The sequence below is a fragment of the Hippocampus guttulatus genome, chromosome 9 (assembly GCF_054856545.1).
Source record: "Hippocampus guttulatus isolate MCC_2025c chromosome 9, RoL_Hgut_1.0, whole genome shotgun sequence".
Lineage (NCBI taxonomy): Eukaryota > Metazoa > Chordata > Actinopteri > Syngnathiformes > Syngnathidae > Hippocampus > Hippocampus guttulatus.
Genome location: NC_141269.1, coordinates 6,518,083 through 6,533,679, shown reverse-complemented (window position 1 = coordinate 6,533,679; position 15,597 = coordinate 6,518,083). Strand labels below are relative to the sequence as shown.

Below are 15,597 nucleotides of genomic sequence, written 5' to 3'. Positions count from 1 at the left end.
GAATTCACGGGTTCATTTGGCACCTGTCGTCTGCTTCTCGCAGAGCATATTCAGCAGGACTCACGCTCGTGTATTCCGCTTACGTGATGCAAAACTCCCCAACTAACGTGTTTTATCATTGGGTCACGATCTGAAAAAGCAATCGACGCAAGATGCTAACTCGGACGATGATTCGCTTCTCAGCGGGCTTGATGATCATTCAAACAAAAGTGCATCTTATTGAGTCAAATACCTAGAAACAACCCAACATTTAGAAAAAAACAACACTCTTCAATAAACATCTGTAATATATTTGTATGTATATACTATATGTCTCTATATTTATTTATATATTTTTTTCTTTTACTAGCGCAACAACAGACGAGTCAACTCAAGTGAAATGTTATCAAACGGCAGGCAACCGAAGCTGTTGAACGTCACGTTTCTCGCCACAGTAGCAGAACATTGAAAAGGCAACTGAATGATGCGTCAACACAAACATGCCAACATTATACATTTTTTTCTTTTATATATATATATATATACATATATATATCGAAATAAATAGTGGCATTGTCATCTTTATCTTTAAATAATTTCCTTCTATATGTCCATGGTGCACATTTATAAAGTATCTTAAGACACAATTCAAAACACGACTGAGATACGTCATATAGTTCTCCAACGGCTTTCCCTCAACTTGAGAAGGCTCGGACAATGTAAACATCCGGAGACTTCCACCGGTGATCAGATTTTGCGGCTCTTCATTTTTTATTTATTTTTTTCAAATCAGATTTTTCTCTTTTCTTGTCATCAACATTATGTACAGAGTAGCCGACAGCAAAGGCAGGATTGTCGAAAATGTAAATGCAAGTCTATCATGTTACATCGTCGATTGTACAGCTTTAACCGAGAATGAAAAGCTGGATATATACAGTACACGTGTGTACATTCGCTGAAATTTGTGAGGAAGTGTAACGGGTTACATGTACTGATTACACCTTTGGACCTTGAACCACCTTCCCCGTGTAACACTGATAAATAATAAGATTAAGATATCCTTTATTTGTCCCACACTGGGGAAATTTACAATTTTAACAAAAATAATACTGGGGGGCAATCAAAATGAATAAAATTCCGATAACCGATGAATCGGTTGATGAATTTTAAAAAAAATCATATTTTTTCGTCCCTTAATGCTCGCAACAACAGAAATATGAATTACAGATAGAACACAATACTTTGTCCTTGGAGCTGAAAAAAAAAATCTGCAAACAGTGGCCTATTTTTTTGCCAAACAAACTTGATCATAAGACTACGATTAAATTGCCCAGCCAATTAATCAGTCAGGCCCAAAGGACCACGACCACATTTCCTCAAATAGTGACCGCTGCTCTAAATTTTATTTTTTTTGCTCAGGCTGACGGGTACAAATACAATTTTTTGCGCGGTACTAGTAAATATTAAAACATAGTAAAACATTTTCTTCAATTACAATAGAATTTTGATTTTAAGAATGTGTCTTCATTTAGGGTCGTGGGTTGGCCATTTCCTACACCCGGGACTGGTCGGGTATATCCAGTTGCAGTTCGTTGAAAATGAATAATTAGATGATACTAGATTGCATTTGTACAAGTACAATTGATTTCACTGCTGTGTGAAATTAGCACAAAAATACTGGTAAAATAGTGACATTGAAATGAAAAGGTAAATATATTATTTTATGTAAATCCATTCATCCATTATCTGAGCCGCTTATCCTCATGACGGTCGCGGGCATGGTGGAGCATATCGCAGATGGTCAGGCATGAAGCGGGGTACACCATGAAGTGGTTGCCAGCCAATCGCAGTGCACACATCGACAAACAACCATCCACGCTCACACCTCGGGACAATTTAGATTCTTCCATTAGCCTGCCATGCATGTTTTTGGAATGTGGGAGAAAACCGAAGTACCCGAAGAAAACCCACACGGGCACGGGGAGAACATGCAAACTCCACACAGGAAGGCCGGAGCTGGAATCGAACCCTGCACTTCTGGACTGTGAGGCCGACGCTCTAACTAGTCGACCACCGAGCCGCCCCATTTTATGTAAGTATGTATTAAATTATTTGTAACTCAAAAAAAAATACAACATTGAATTTGTAGAGGCCTTGTGACTGCTTCAACGCCTGGCGATCGCTACATTTAGTCAATAAACATCCCTGCCAACTATTTGAGGAAATAACACAATTTTCAAGATCCACTTAACATTGAACCCAGCAGGGGGGAGGCAAAAAAAAAAAAAACATCCCTGAAAGTTTGAAGATGACTTCAAAATGTTGGCCTGTAAAACGCTGATAAGGAACACGGCATGATTTGATGATGAGCTCCCCTCTGCGTGTAACAAAGCGGGTGTGCGAGCACGAAAACAAAAGTTCCATGCGCTAAATGTGCCACCTGCGATTATGTTTCCTGCTTTGACATGTCAAAGGCGTGTGCCTGAAAGCGAATGTGAGTTGCTGTCAGAAGCTTTTGTTCTGAGGCAAGCTTCTCTCACGTCATATTGCACGTTGAGCAAATCCATGGAATGCGACGGCTCTAGCAGCACAAGAGTTTGATTCTTCGTCACCTCCACAAATGCAGTTACGATGTACTTCTTCATTTAACCTTCACATCCTAGAAACAATGTGATCTCACAAGGAGAGTCGTGTCCACAGTTACCCGATTCTAAATCCGGAGTCATCCCTTTTATTTGCACTATCGATGGATTTAAGTATTGGGAGCCTACAAGCTCAATCGCATTCTCTTGCCACTTTTCCATTGCATGGTACCCACTCGGCTCAGCGCAACTCTACCGGTACTTGCTGTTGGAGCTTTTCCAATGGCAGAAGCAGGTACGACCAGGCTTCTGTATCGCCACCCTCCGAGAATATTGGCCAAAGTCATTTAATCAATTTTTTCCAGAAAACAAAAGCAAACAAACAAAAAAATGGACTGTACTTGTTGTGATGTTCATGTGAAGTGCAGAAATGAATCTGGAAAGGGCTCAAATTTAAACTTTTTTACATACAGGCAGCAGGCCATTATTGCACTTAGCCAGATTTATCAGAACATCCAGAAGCTGCTCGTCAATAGAGGGCGCTATGTGTGTGTGTGTGTGTGTACAGAGCAGTGTAGACATATCAGCAGTACACACACATATTAACTCATTCAGGACTAGCCAATTCTGGACCAAGTCTGAAAAGACGTTTAAGAACGTCTTTGGGAGTGAATTAGTTAACATACATTGAGAGAGAGAGAGAGAGAGAGAGAGACACACACACACATACAGACAGTGTCCCTGATGGCCCCTTACGCATCAAAATGCCGAGTTGACATCAGAACCACAACACTGTTTGCCTCATTTAACTCCTGATGACTCTTGACCACAAATGACAAAAAGTAAACACATGCGCTAATAATAGCTTGGCAGTGCCTCACTGCTTTACAATGCAGTTTTAGACAACCCAGTCTCCATTTTGATAAAACGTGGGACCTAATGCTGTTAATACAGAAGACCTCCTCCGTTCCTCCATTGTTCCTCCACATTCCGACTGATAGATTCAATAGAGTGCAGTTTTCCCAGTATGCTGAGAAGAACAAACACGTTGAAAACAACGGAAATGAGTCGAGCCAAGCCGAGCTACATTTGTGCAGTGGAGAACTGGGCGCCGTTGAAAAGTAAAATAAGTACGATTAGAAAGGTGCTTTTTGTGGCAATGCTGAGAGACAAACACTCACACATTCAAACATTCCGATTTTTTTAAACGATCATATCCAGCTATCAGTTTTCTTATTCCGCGTGCTGTCATTAGCTGACTCTGGGAGTAAGGCCAATAATCGGATGTTTTGTTGCACACATTTCCCTGCGAGTGCACAGCAAATGATTCAGACCTCACACATTCTGTCTCTGATTGGTTGATTTTCTTTGGGCGCTGTGTTGAAAAGAAAATCTCATTGGATGTACAAGATGAAGCCAAAGATTTAACACCCCCCCCCCCCCCTCCCAAAAATATTTCAGTCATGTGCTTTAACAAATATGACAAAAAGTGTTTTTCTTTAATTGCAAAGTTTCTCTTCAATTGATCATTAATTTTGATCAAGAAAATGTAATGAAATGCCCTTCCATAATCGGAATGGCGACGGTATCTTGTAATGCATTAACCTACATTGACCTCCCTATTTCTTTGGCATCTCTCAGCATTCACGCAATTTCTTCGGCCATTGCACAAGGGGCTTCCACAATTTAAGACTACCGTACCTTGGCGACGTAACCCGAATTCGTACACACTTTGGCACGCGTCGTAGCCCATCACAAAGCTACGTTAACGCAATAGGAGCGTCGCGTTGGTTTGAAAAACCGTTCGGGGCCATCAATATCAAACGGTAAGCACGGCGGTAAGAGTTCTTTGAAGCGTGGCGAAATCACATGCTTACGGCGCTCTGTGTCGTTAGGAATCCTGCCATCCGATTGTGATGACGGTCGAAAAAAATCCATCAGAAGGCGCCACCAGGAAGAATGAATTAACACCGTGACGACACTTGCGGTAGGAGCCGACCAAACTAGAAGGACATGAAATATTCCCACATTAATGGCACAACGGATTAAAAAAAAAAAAAAAAAACAATCTCACCGCGATGAGGGCGGACATGAATGGCACTGCTTTGGATTCTGCGTGCTGTTCTCTTTGTTTGCCTGATACATTTTTTTTTTTTTTATAAACACCATCAGGGAGGGAAAAAAAGGAGCAAAGGACGGTTGAGGAAATGCATGACTGCCAAACCTAGGAAGTAGGTGCAGCACGCTTCTTGTGCAGGAAGTTGAAGCATGAAGTGTAAATTCGGTCACAAGCCTCGGGCGTAAAATTTTGTCTCAAGCGGAAGGCTTAATGTTAACCCCACGCCCCTCGGGTCCACATCAGTTGCGAGTATTTCGACAATGAGATCCCACTCCAAGAAGCAACGTGATCCATAAAAGAAGGAATCAGTGCTTTTTTTTTTTCCTTTTGAAATAAATGTCATCCGGATCCCGCCATGAGACCACATCAAGTCACAACCATCAGAGCAGCGCAGCAGATGACGCCCCCCCCCCCCTCCCCGCAACAAACAACAAGTGTCTCCTCATGCATCAATGTGCACATTGAGCCTTAGTACATGTTCATCAAGGCGGCCCAGTGTTACACCCGTTGCAGCCGGGATGTGTTCACTTACTCTTACACACACACGCGCGCACGGAGCAGCGTCTTTCTTTTTTTTTCTTTTTTTACTTGAATGGCGCCACCATAGTGGGCGGCGGCGGCGTCTCTCAACACAATCGGCATGAAATGATGTTAGCACAGACTGTCCGCTTTCACATGGAGGATTTTGGAGAAGCCGGGTCTTTTCTTCAGTGCCTGCGAGGGAGAAAGAAATGAGTATTTATTCCTAAAAAAAGAAAGAAAAAAAAGATTTCTGGAGCGCAGCATGAGGAGGAATTGAATTCGCTTGTTGATTTGTCGAGCAAGTTAGCAGCCAGCGCACTAAGATGACTACAGCGGAGCGCATTGCACTCTGGACAGCGTGAAGTCGGGAGTAAATATAGACTTATTTTGACCCCTAGCAGGGTACACCCGTCAAAAACGGGGACATTTCAAAGATCTTATCGCATTATTAAGACACCTGCACACTGTTTTAAAAAGCATCCCCATGTCTCCTTTGATCGGGCTAACATGCCCATGATTCAACTTAAAACCAGAAGAACTTCGTCAAGTACAATCAGAAGGTAGCCCCCCCACCTTCCCCTCACGAGACAGGTGCAGCTTTTGCCAGACCATTCCAAATCCCGCAAGTGATTCCGCTGATTGTTACCTGGAGCTTGTTCACCATCTCATCAAACAGTTTCCTGGCTTCTGGGCTGTTGGGGTCCTCAAAGTAGTCTTCGATACCAATCTGCACCACGATGGACTTCAGGTTGCGGCACACACCTGCGCGCAATGGAATGAATGAAAACCGATCACGACTATTAGTTGATATGCGTTCCATTCGAGTGGTTTTGCTGCATATCATGCTACTGGCTACTCTTGCTGCAGCTCACATTCACTTCTATGTCAAGAAACTCATTACGCAAATAACATGGCTACCTAAGTCATATTTGAATGTCTTCATTGCATAAGAAAAAAAGGCCACAAAGTCAACAACAGGAAAAAAAAAAAAGTCTGGTTATCTCAATTCAACTTTTGCACATTACCACGACTTGGATGACAGAACAGACACAAAGGAAAAAAAAAAGGGAGATTTTTAGAAAGCACATTGCAAGCACACTTAGCCATTCCCTTCGGCATATTTAGTATTTGTACAATAGGCAATTGACAAAGCTCCTGCTCAGACTTGATTTTTAATTCGACAGTTTTTCTGCTTTCTACTGTCTTCGTGATGAATGTAGTGTTTTCTCGTTTGTTGTTGGATGCTCTTCTTTTTGCTCCATGCACAGCACTTTTGTATGCAGTGGGGGTGGTTTTAAAAGTGCTCTATAAATACAGCTGAGTTGAATTGTGCGCTCACTCTTCATTGCTTGCTGCGGCAAACGTGTACATGATACTTTGATGTTATTCTTCCGTAACCCTCGTGAGGATAAGCAGTTCGGATAATGGAGGATGGATGGATGGATGGATGTTATTCTTGTATGTTGCACTCTCCGCTCTGCTGGTGTAAAGCTGGAATTTCAAGGCTGATTCATAGCACTCACATTTAGCCATCAAATGACAAATATACAAAGGAACTGCATTTGTATGTAGTCCTCAATATAAATAATTGCAATGTGATTCAATTTGATGACGAAAACAGAAAGAAATGGAAGATTGACCAATCCGAGTCTTTGCTACACTTGCCCTCTACCCACTTGTGAAGGGTCCTATAAACGTTGTCCAATACAATAGCACACCCGGTCGACCATGTGGGATATGCTGCCGCTGACTCACGCCCCTGAGGAAGACAAGCGCTACAGAAAATAGATGAATGGAAGCTAACACAGTTGCTTTCCGACTCACTGTTGAAGTGGAGCAGAGCTTTGGGGGTGACTGGCGTGGAGGTGAGCACCAGCATCTCCAGGCCCTTTAAACCTTCTCTACAGACCTCTGCTGCCACCTCCTGGTTGATTTCACTCACATGGTCCAACTCCAGCACTTGAAGGCGCATACAGTTCCTTGCTATCAAAAGAGGGGAACATCAATTTGTACAAGCATTATCAATTTTCACCCCGTGATGATTTATATTGGAACGATTAAGTGTGGTCCTATACTGTGGCTCAGGGGCATCAAATTTGTTTTCATCACGGGCCAAATTGTAGTTGTGGGCGCCCTCAGGGGGCTGGTTCGACTCATGGTGAAACCACGAGTGCATAATTGTCTTTTCTGGAAATGAGAGATTGTAGATAAGCGTAGCTGTAACTGTCGGAACCATGTGAATTACGATGCTAGAACATGACTAATAACGGCATTCCTCATTGCTTTTGAGAGTGCTTAAATTCCACGGCAAGTTACAACCGACATTTGAAAACAAATATCTGTACTCTTTACTTTTTGCGTTGTCAAAATTGGTTTGTTACTTTTTTTTAACCTCGGGCATGATTACACCATGGAGAAAAAAAAGGGCAGAAATAAATGTGACATGAATTTGCACATCAGCTTCTGTTTTCCTGGACAGCTTCCGTGAGGTATTGGCCTTTCCTAGATTGGTGTTTCTTATCCTTTCAATTGAGGGGTGGCATTGTCTTCTAGAATATGATATACTCCACTTAGGTCACATCAAAAAATGGGTCAAGTCAACTGCGGTTAAGATCTTGACCTATGATGTGTGTGGGGGGGGGGGGGCATGGAGAGCAGCATCTTTTTCAGTTACTTGTAAGCTAATTCATCATTTATTGTTAACAGGTCACTGCGTTAGCATAGCATTAAAGTTGAGCCAATACTAGCCAGCTCTTGTTTAAAAAACAACAACAACAACAACCGACAAGGTCACGGTAGAGTTTATAATCTTGAAGCTGCGAGCAAGATTTGAATGGAACCATCATGTCACCCCCCCCCCCCCCCCCCACGTCCCCAGCTCACTAACTTGCATGCACGCCGAGGAGGCTACGTTGCTAGCATGACTTGTTCATTTTAACTTTTATTACCTCGGTCAGGCCTTCTTCTTCTCGACGGTGTCTAATTGGTTAGTTTTATTCAAGACATGGTAAGAAATAATTAATAGTTGAATTAGCATAGCATAGCAAGCATAACATACAGCCGGAGAGGGATAATTTTAGCAAAAAAATATACCTATGCATAATATCCTATTCAAACATTTTAACCTTGTTAGAGGTACTGAACCCAAACAGTTCAAACGTACTGTATATTCACCGAACCCTTCATTAGTGAAAAATAAAAATGAGATTTTTTTTTTATAAATTCAAGACATAAAAAAACGCATTTATTAAAACCAGAAAAAAGTAAATAAAATTTCAAGACATAAGTATACGTTTTTTAAAATTGTGCACAAACTGAACCGTGCATGATGTACTATCAAGACAGTCACACGTTGACTAAGGAGCGAATTAGATTTCCCGCAGCACTGATTGGACAAGCAATGTCATGTGATCATATGCAGCCAGTGATGGCCAAGTGGGCGTATCATAACGAAATGACATGTTGAGTCGGGTGTGTCTTAACCTCCATAGCAGAGGTTCCGTTGAACCCAGGTTAAGAACCACTGCTTTAATGTCACGTGACTTATTTGTTCTCAATACGAGCATTATGTAAGTTAATAAAAGAGTGAAACAAATTTGTGTGCAGAGAACCTTTCAAGGTATCAAAAAAAGGTGTACCGTTCTGAATGTAATTGACAAGTATAAGAGTCAAATCAGTACTTCTACTTTCACCCAAATCTGTATTTCGACTGAAACACAGCATGTGAGTATTTTTGCCACTTTTGTTTTTCATGATGGAATCACTACATTTAACATCAAATGTTGTGGCCTTGTGTCTGACACCTGTGCAGTAGCCGAAACAGCGACAGTAACACTTACCCAGTGAGGCCAGGCCCTGAATTCCACATCCTGCTCCCCCGACGCCGAGCGCACGGAGATGTGGCCAGCATCTCCCGATGGTCTGCAGGCATCTGTTGCTAAAACGAGCCGGCTGTTGGCTGAAAGTGGCGATAATCACAACAATGTCACTTCGGGTCATTCCGTAATGTTGTAACCTCGTTAGTGTCCCCAATGTTTTTCAGTGCTATCAATACCATGGGTGTAGTGGTGCCACCTGCAGGGAGATAATGTCTCTACAGCCGGCTCCGAGGGCCCAGATGACCTCCTGGCCAACTGGGTCTGTGGCACTCCTGAAACACACAGCGATACACATTTTACAAGGTTTGAAGGATTGATAGTCCAAACCGCGCAGCATGAAACAGGATCCCTCCCTCGCAAAGACGTAAAATAACAAAAAAAAATACGACAGAACACATAACATAAAACATGAACAGTAATACAATCATAACTTCATCAATTGATGTTATACCTCGCTATTTTGTGTGTGTGTGTGTGTGGGGGGGGGGGGGGGGTTCCTTTTAAGACGGGCCAGTCAAAAAAAAGGTGACGCAAAGGCGTACCTGTAGGTGACTGCTTGCAGAGCTCGGCAGTAGCAGCTGGCCAGCCAGAGGGAGCGGTCGGTCAGCAGGTTAGGACAATGCGAAATCTTGAGAATGAGCAGGTTACTTCCCGTGGCTTTCAGCAGCGCCTCCAGACCCTCCTCCAGACACCCACTGACATGGAGACATCAGGTTAGCGGACGCTCACAATTTGTATTCCTTCAGGAAAAATCTGGATCTTAAATGTTCCTGCCGTGCGTTGAATATGAAAACAAGCAAGAGAAGCTGTACAAGAAACTCTGCCAAAGCGTTCAAGGTTTGAAATTCTACCCTGTTCCATCACTGCGGCTCACCGTGTGCTTTTCAGGTACTCCTCTTTGGTTTCCTTCTTGCCGCGCTGTCGCGGTTTGAGGTTCTGCAGGATGAGCGAGTGCGTCTGAGTGCACCACTGAGACAACGTTCCCAGCAACTAACAAACAGAGAAAGACAAAACAATTTCCATGCATTGGTGTTGTGGCATCCTTGATATTAAAATTTCAATATGGACACCTGGCTTTCAATGTGGTCACTTGTCCACCAAGTGGTGCAACCTTTCCCCATTTAAAACACGACTTTTAAGCCCCTTTTCACACTGCGCTTAGTGGAACGCCGCTTACAGCTGACGGGTTCAGGAAGCCCCTATAGGGACCCTCAAGGGTTAAATTGGCAACCAAATGCTCTTCACCTTGGAGGAAATGCGTGCGTTCTCCAGCAAGACTCGCGTCCATACGGCCGGGTGGCGGGCCACGAACTTCCAGTCTCGGCAGACCTCCGCAGCTCTCAGCAATGTTTTGGTATCCAAGTAGGTGAAGATGCAAAACAAACTGGCGCGCATCTTCAGGATCTCCGGACTGATCACCTCATTGGATTTGGAAGGGCTCTTCTCGTGGCGACATGGTTTGCTGTAAACGCCTTCACATCGCCCTTCGGATAGATAAACAGTGGAGGAAATGATAAGAAGGGCAACTTTCATTATCAAATTCAACGACAGAGATTTTGATAGACCGTGATTAGCTTAAACGTTTGTTCAGAGACATTATCAGGCATAAAAGATTTCAACTGTTGTCGCCACTACAACACCAATCTCACGAACAACAGCAGTTATTTTCCCTTCAAGAACCGGTGAGAGTTCGTTTGAAGCGACCGAGGAGTTGCTAAATTTGCGTCCTCCAAAAGCATGGATATATAAAATGCTTAATCGCGGTGGTGAGAGATGGGGACGTACAGGCTCTCAACTTGAAGCAAGCACAAGTCTCGCCTGTATTGCGCATTGACTGATGCAAACGACGCTCATACACTGAAAGGGGAATACTCATAGTTTGGGTTTCACATATCTTTTGTGATGCCAATTCTGGAACTTTACTGGCATACCTCACTTTTTTTCTTTTCAAGCCCAGGCCCATAATCATACAGTTGACATGTTCTATTTGAGTCACGTAATTGGCCAGTGTGTTGCCTGCACCAGATTGAGCCGCATTTGTAACGGATGTACAGACACGGTCGATGTCTATAGGTGTGAAGGTATTCATTTGGAGCGCCATTCGAACAGCTTTGTGTGTGTGCAGCTCGTGAAGAGCAGAACGAAAATAAGCACCGGCGTTGACGGGAGATCGCTCGGAGGTGACTCATCTTCATCTTTGGCGTCCAAGGCCGTCTGCTCCAAACCATCAGGCCCGTGAACCGCCACTGACACTCTCCTCACATACACACACCACCTACACTTACAACTGCCAAATGAACTAAAAAAAGAAAAACAAAACCCTGTATGTGATATGCTATGGAAAGAAACGTGCGTATGCGAATATAGATAACATATGATAAAGACAGCTCCCAGAAAGGGAACGTGAGTAAAATGTCGAGTATGAAATGCTGTCATACAGCTCCTTTTCCCTCCAGAAGGTAGCGCATTTTGAGTCATGATATCGCATTGAAACTCAACCCAACCTGACTGACTTTTCCACTCAGTTGAGATGTGTTATGCTGGAAATAAATCACTAGGTGTCACTGTGTCTTTAAATAGGATAATATTTAATTTTCCCTTGAAACAGGAAGTTGTAAAAAAATATATATATTTTTGGAGGAATTTGCAGAAGGGGTATATCCTCCGTTAAAGCTCACACTTATGAAAAATTCAGAATTTTATATGAACCTAACACGCTTTGGATATTCTGGGAATGGTGGAGGAAGCATGAATAACCAGAAAAAAAAATAATAACATGCAAGCATTGGGAGAACATGCAAACCCCCACACAGAAATGCCGAAACCGAGATTCGCCTTGAGAACTGTGAATGCTGACATGAAATGATTGATGAGTTTTTGCCACCTCTAATAACCTTGCTACACGGTACCTGTGTTCGCTCGATATCCAGCCCTGCCGTGGTAAGGATAGGGGGAACACGACTGCTGCACTTCCGCCACTGCCCTCCTCTCCTGCTCCCACATGTCCACTTCGGATTCAGTTGTCCGAGAGCCCACGTCGGACAAGTCTCCTTCCTCGCCCTCGGTGCTGTTCCTGTAAGGCCGCCGCTGCCAGTTCTGGATGGCCTGTTTGCGGAGACCCCAGTTCCTCCCTCCTCCGCCGCATCCGGGGGAGCGCTCGTAAGCCACCTCGTTCAGGCGGCACTGCATGTGGTAGTACTGAGCCTCGGGGCACTCCTCCATGGGGTGCATCTCCACGCCGTCGCTGTCGTATCCGCCGGAACCCTGCGAGACCGACTTGATGCGACCCGATGCGCTGAAATGACAAATGACAAGAATATACTGTACTGTGAGAATCATCCACATATCCTGAGATCTTTAATACTGCGTAGGGAACTGGTTGTCAATATGTAGTATGTCTCCACCCTTGAATTCACCTGAGAGGCTTTCATTGGTGCTGCTGTTTAAGTTAGCAAAAGAGCTCAAATGGGATCATCTGTAATATATAGTAAGATATCCAGTAATATTTATGAATTAAGAGTTAGGTTCAGCAATTACAATGCAAGGTAAAATCCAAGGGTGGCCCGGTGGACAAGTGGTCAGTGCGTCAACCTCACAGTGCCGAGGTACGGGGTTCAATTCCAGCTCTGGCCTTCCTGTGTGGAGTTTGCATGTTCTCCCCGTGCCTCTGTGGGTTTTCTCCGGGTACTCCGGTTTCCTCCCACATTTCAAAAACAGGCATGGCAGGCTGATTGAACACTCTAGATGTGATTGTGAGCGCAAATGGTTGTTCGTCTCTGTGTGCCCTGCGATTGGCTGGCAACCGGTTCAGGGTGTACCCCGCCTACTGCCCGAAGACAGCTGGGATAGGCTCCAGCCCCCCCCCCCCCCCCCCCCCCGCGCGACCCTTGTGAGGATAAAGCGGATCGGAAAATGAATGGACGGATGGATGGAAAAATCCAAATTGCGCAAATTTTTATAGGTCAAACTTAAAAATGAAAATATCTCCCAAACCTGATGTACATTTTTGAAATCTGCATCCAAAGTACATTTATGGACACAAAAGCCAAATCTGACTAAAATTTGCTGTTGACCAGAGTAATTGAAAAAAAAAAAAAAAAAAAAAAAGCAATCACTTGCGGTGTTAAACTGACGCAAGACGGGCTTATGTTGGTTGTATAAATAGCTGCTGAGGTCACAGAACAGTTGTACAGTTAGTCCAAAACGAGGAGCTCATCACTGAGACAGAAGGCTGTCGGACCGACCGTGTGTCGCCGTGACTAACTCTGTGTATGACGGGAATGGTGTGACGTCCCAATAGGAAACATTTGCATCCCAACTGGCGGTGAAGTCGGACCTCACGCAGTGACTGGATGTCAATGTGTGAAATAACGCAGTACTTTCCCAAGATATCCGTTTGTACAGTCGCACTCAGCTAGCAGAAGAAGACAGGTGTTAGTGAGACAGATCAAGCATAGTCTGTCCCCGTAAATCACAGATTGAGTTGCGCTCGCAGAAAGTGACGTGCTCTCCGTCTGATGTCACATTTGCTCCAGGCGAAAAGCAGACACTGAGCTCAAGCTTCTTTATTGATGTTATTTAATTAAAAGGGCACACATAGATGAACAACCATTGGCGCTCACTCTCACACAGAGGGACAATTTCGAGTATTCCATTAACCTGCCATGCATGTTTTTTTTTTTTTTTTTTTTGCAATGTGGGAGGAAACCAAAGTACCCGGAGAAAACCCACGCAGGCACAGGGAGAACATGCAAACTCCACACAGGGAGGCTGGAGCTGGACGACTACCGTGCCACCCTTTTATGATTGTTATTACTTATCATTATTTTAATGTGTAGTGTATTTGCATTTTTGATGGGCCGTGAATCTGCTTCATAAAGTTGTTTGATTTCACAAGAATTAATTTGTAATTTTACATGAATAAAATTCATTGTGGCCTCGCCAAAAGTTTGTGTTCCAGCAACACTCCAGTATGAATTATGGTTTTGGTGTAACAAGGTCAGCACTAGGCCGGGAGAGTTTGCAGCCCCTCAACTACGCGACAAATGATTGAGACCTCGTAAGTCCCACCTTCTTTCTCTGATTGGTTGTTTTTCCTCAAACGCGCTCAGCTGGCTTCTTCTTTGCCTGAGCCAGAATTGGATGTTGTTTTTTGTCGTCGTCCCCCCCCCCACACACACACACACAGCATATTTATCATGGAGGCGATTGCAAACAGCTGCACCTTACCCTGTACTGGGGGAGGAGCGTCTTTCAGATGCTTGGTAGATGCCTCTTGTGCTTCCAGAGATGCTGGAGTTTCTCTGCAGACCAACATCAAGACGTCTATTATTCAGAAAACATAAAAGTCTGAGGAAAAAAAAAGTTGTATTAGTCACATGGCAACGTGTATTTTGCGGCGACCTATGCTCATGCATGACGGGCTGTGTGTGGGCGGGAGACACCTTTAATGCTCCTGCTGTGTCTTTAATTGCTTCCCCAGTGGCGAGGACGCTTTAAATACAGCAAAACATAAATTCATACTGCTGCATGATAATGAACAGCAGCCTCATTTGCAGTTTTACATCACAAACTGCAGGCTGTGATAGCTCATGTCCTCTATTAGAGCTGAGCAGTGTTACAAACAAAAATGTGCAATTGCATAACGGTGACTTAATTGCAAAATTGATTCCTTTGATGAGAATTAACCTGAAGATGGTGCTACAGGAGCATGAGTGCGGCGTTAAGAAGGTTTCATCTGGCAAGACTATTTTTACTGGGTGAGCACAAGCTGACCTTCACTCGCTTGCCCCGAAGCTGTTTTCATGCTGCCGGAGCTTTTGGATTCGGATCCGTTGTACAGTACGCGAATGTGAACTGCTGCCAACTGCAACAATGTGCAAACATTAAAAGAAAAAAAAAAGAAAAAGAAAAAAAATCCCTCTCTAAATGTAAAACGTAGCCCTGCCGGTGGCCTCGCGCCCAGTGCGGGATAAAGAAAGCTGACTCCAGGTCAGCTAGCAGCCACAGCAGAGCAGGTCGAAGCTTTAATTAGGTGGCTCACATACAATAAGTCACGCTTCAAGCTCTCCAATGGTCCACCTGCACCATTTAATGAAAGAAATGCATCAAAATGTCTGCCTTCGCAAAATGATCACATTTGACTGAGGAATTAATTCATCACAGCTTATCATCTTCGAACCGCAACGCAGCACATATATGAGAGCCCTCTCGAGAAGGTCGCGAGGTATGCATAAAGGCGTGTAAATACGTGATGTAGATGACATCAGCCAAGAACAAAAGCTGATCTAAGCGTGTGAAGGAACACAAATGCTTACACCAGAGATTCTTGAAATTCTTACATCAAGGACTACTTGGAAAAAAAAATACTCTGCTAGGTGAAATAAAAATTGGACTGAAAAAAAAATCAGGATGATTAAATGCAAATGTATTGTACTGAAAAGTGAAATACAGCTTTAGTGTACTGAACAAATGCACTGCAGTGGACGAAAACAAATGAAAAATTCCAAGACATTGC

At 43.6% G+C, this 15,597-nt stretch overlaps 1 protein-coding gene across 1 annotated transcript in view; it reads right to left on the bottom strand.

The window, feature by feature from the left end:
* Window positions 1–15,597, bottom strand: part of fbxo41 (F-box protein 41) — a 34,268-nt gene that overhangs the window by 8,102 nt on the left and 10,569 nt on the right. Inside the window, exons 4-13 of the mRNA XM_086119533.1 lie at window positions 14,310–14,383; window positions 11,990–12,375; window positions 10,326–10,564; window positions 9,955–10,070; window positions 9,623–9,775; window positions 9,257–9,352; window positions 9,042–9,160; window positions 7,027–7,185; window positions 5,849–5,964; window positions 4,439–5,394 (exon numbers count right to left, since the gene is read on the bottom strand). Of these exons, the coding sequence (XP_085975659.1) occupies window positions 5,332–5,394; window positions 5,849–5,964; window positions 7,027–7,185; window positions 9,042–9,160; window positions 9,257–9,352; window positions 9,623–9,775; window positions 9,955–10,070; window positions 10,326–10,564; window positions 11,990–12,375; window positions 14,310–14,383 (1,521 nt within the window). The 3' untranslated portion in view covers window positions 4,439–5,331. The remainder of the gene's footprint in view (window positions 1–4,438; window positions 5,395–5,848; window positions 5,965–7,026; window positions 7,186–9,041; window positions 9,161–9,256; window positions 9,353–9,622; window positions 9,776–9,954; window positions 10,071–10,325; window positions 10,565–11,989; window positions 12,376–14,309; window positions 14,384–15,597) is intronic.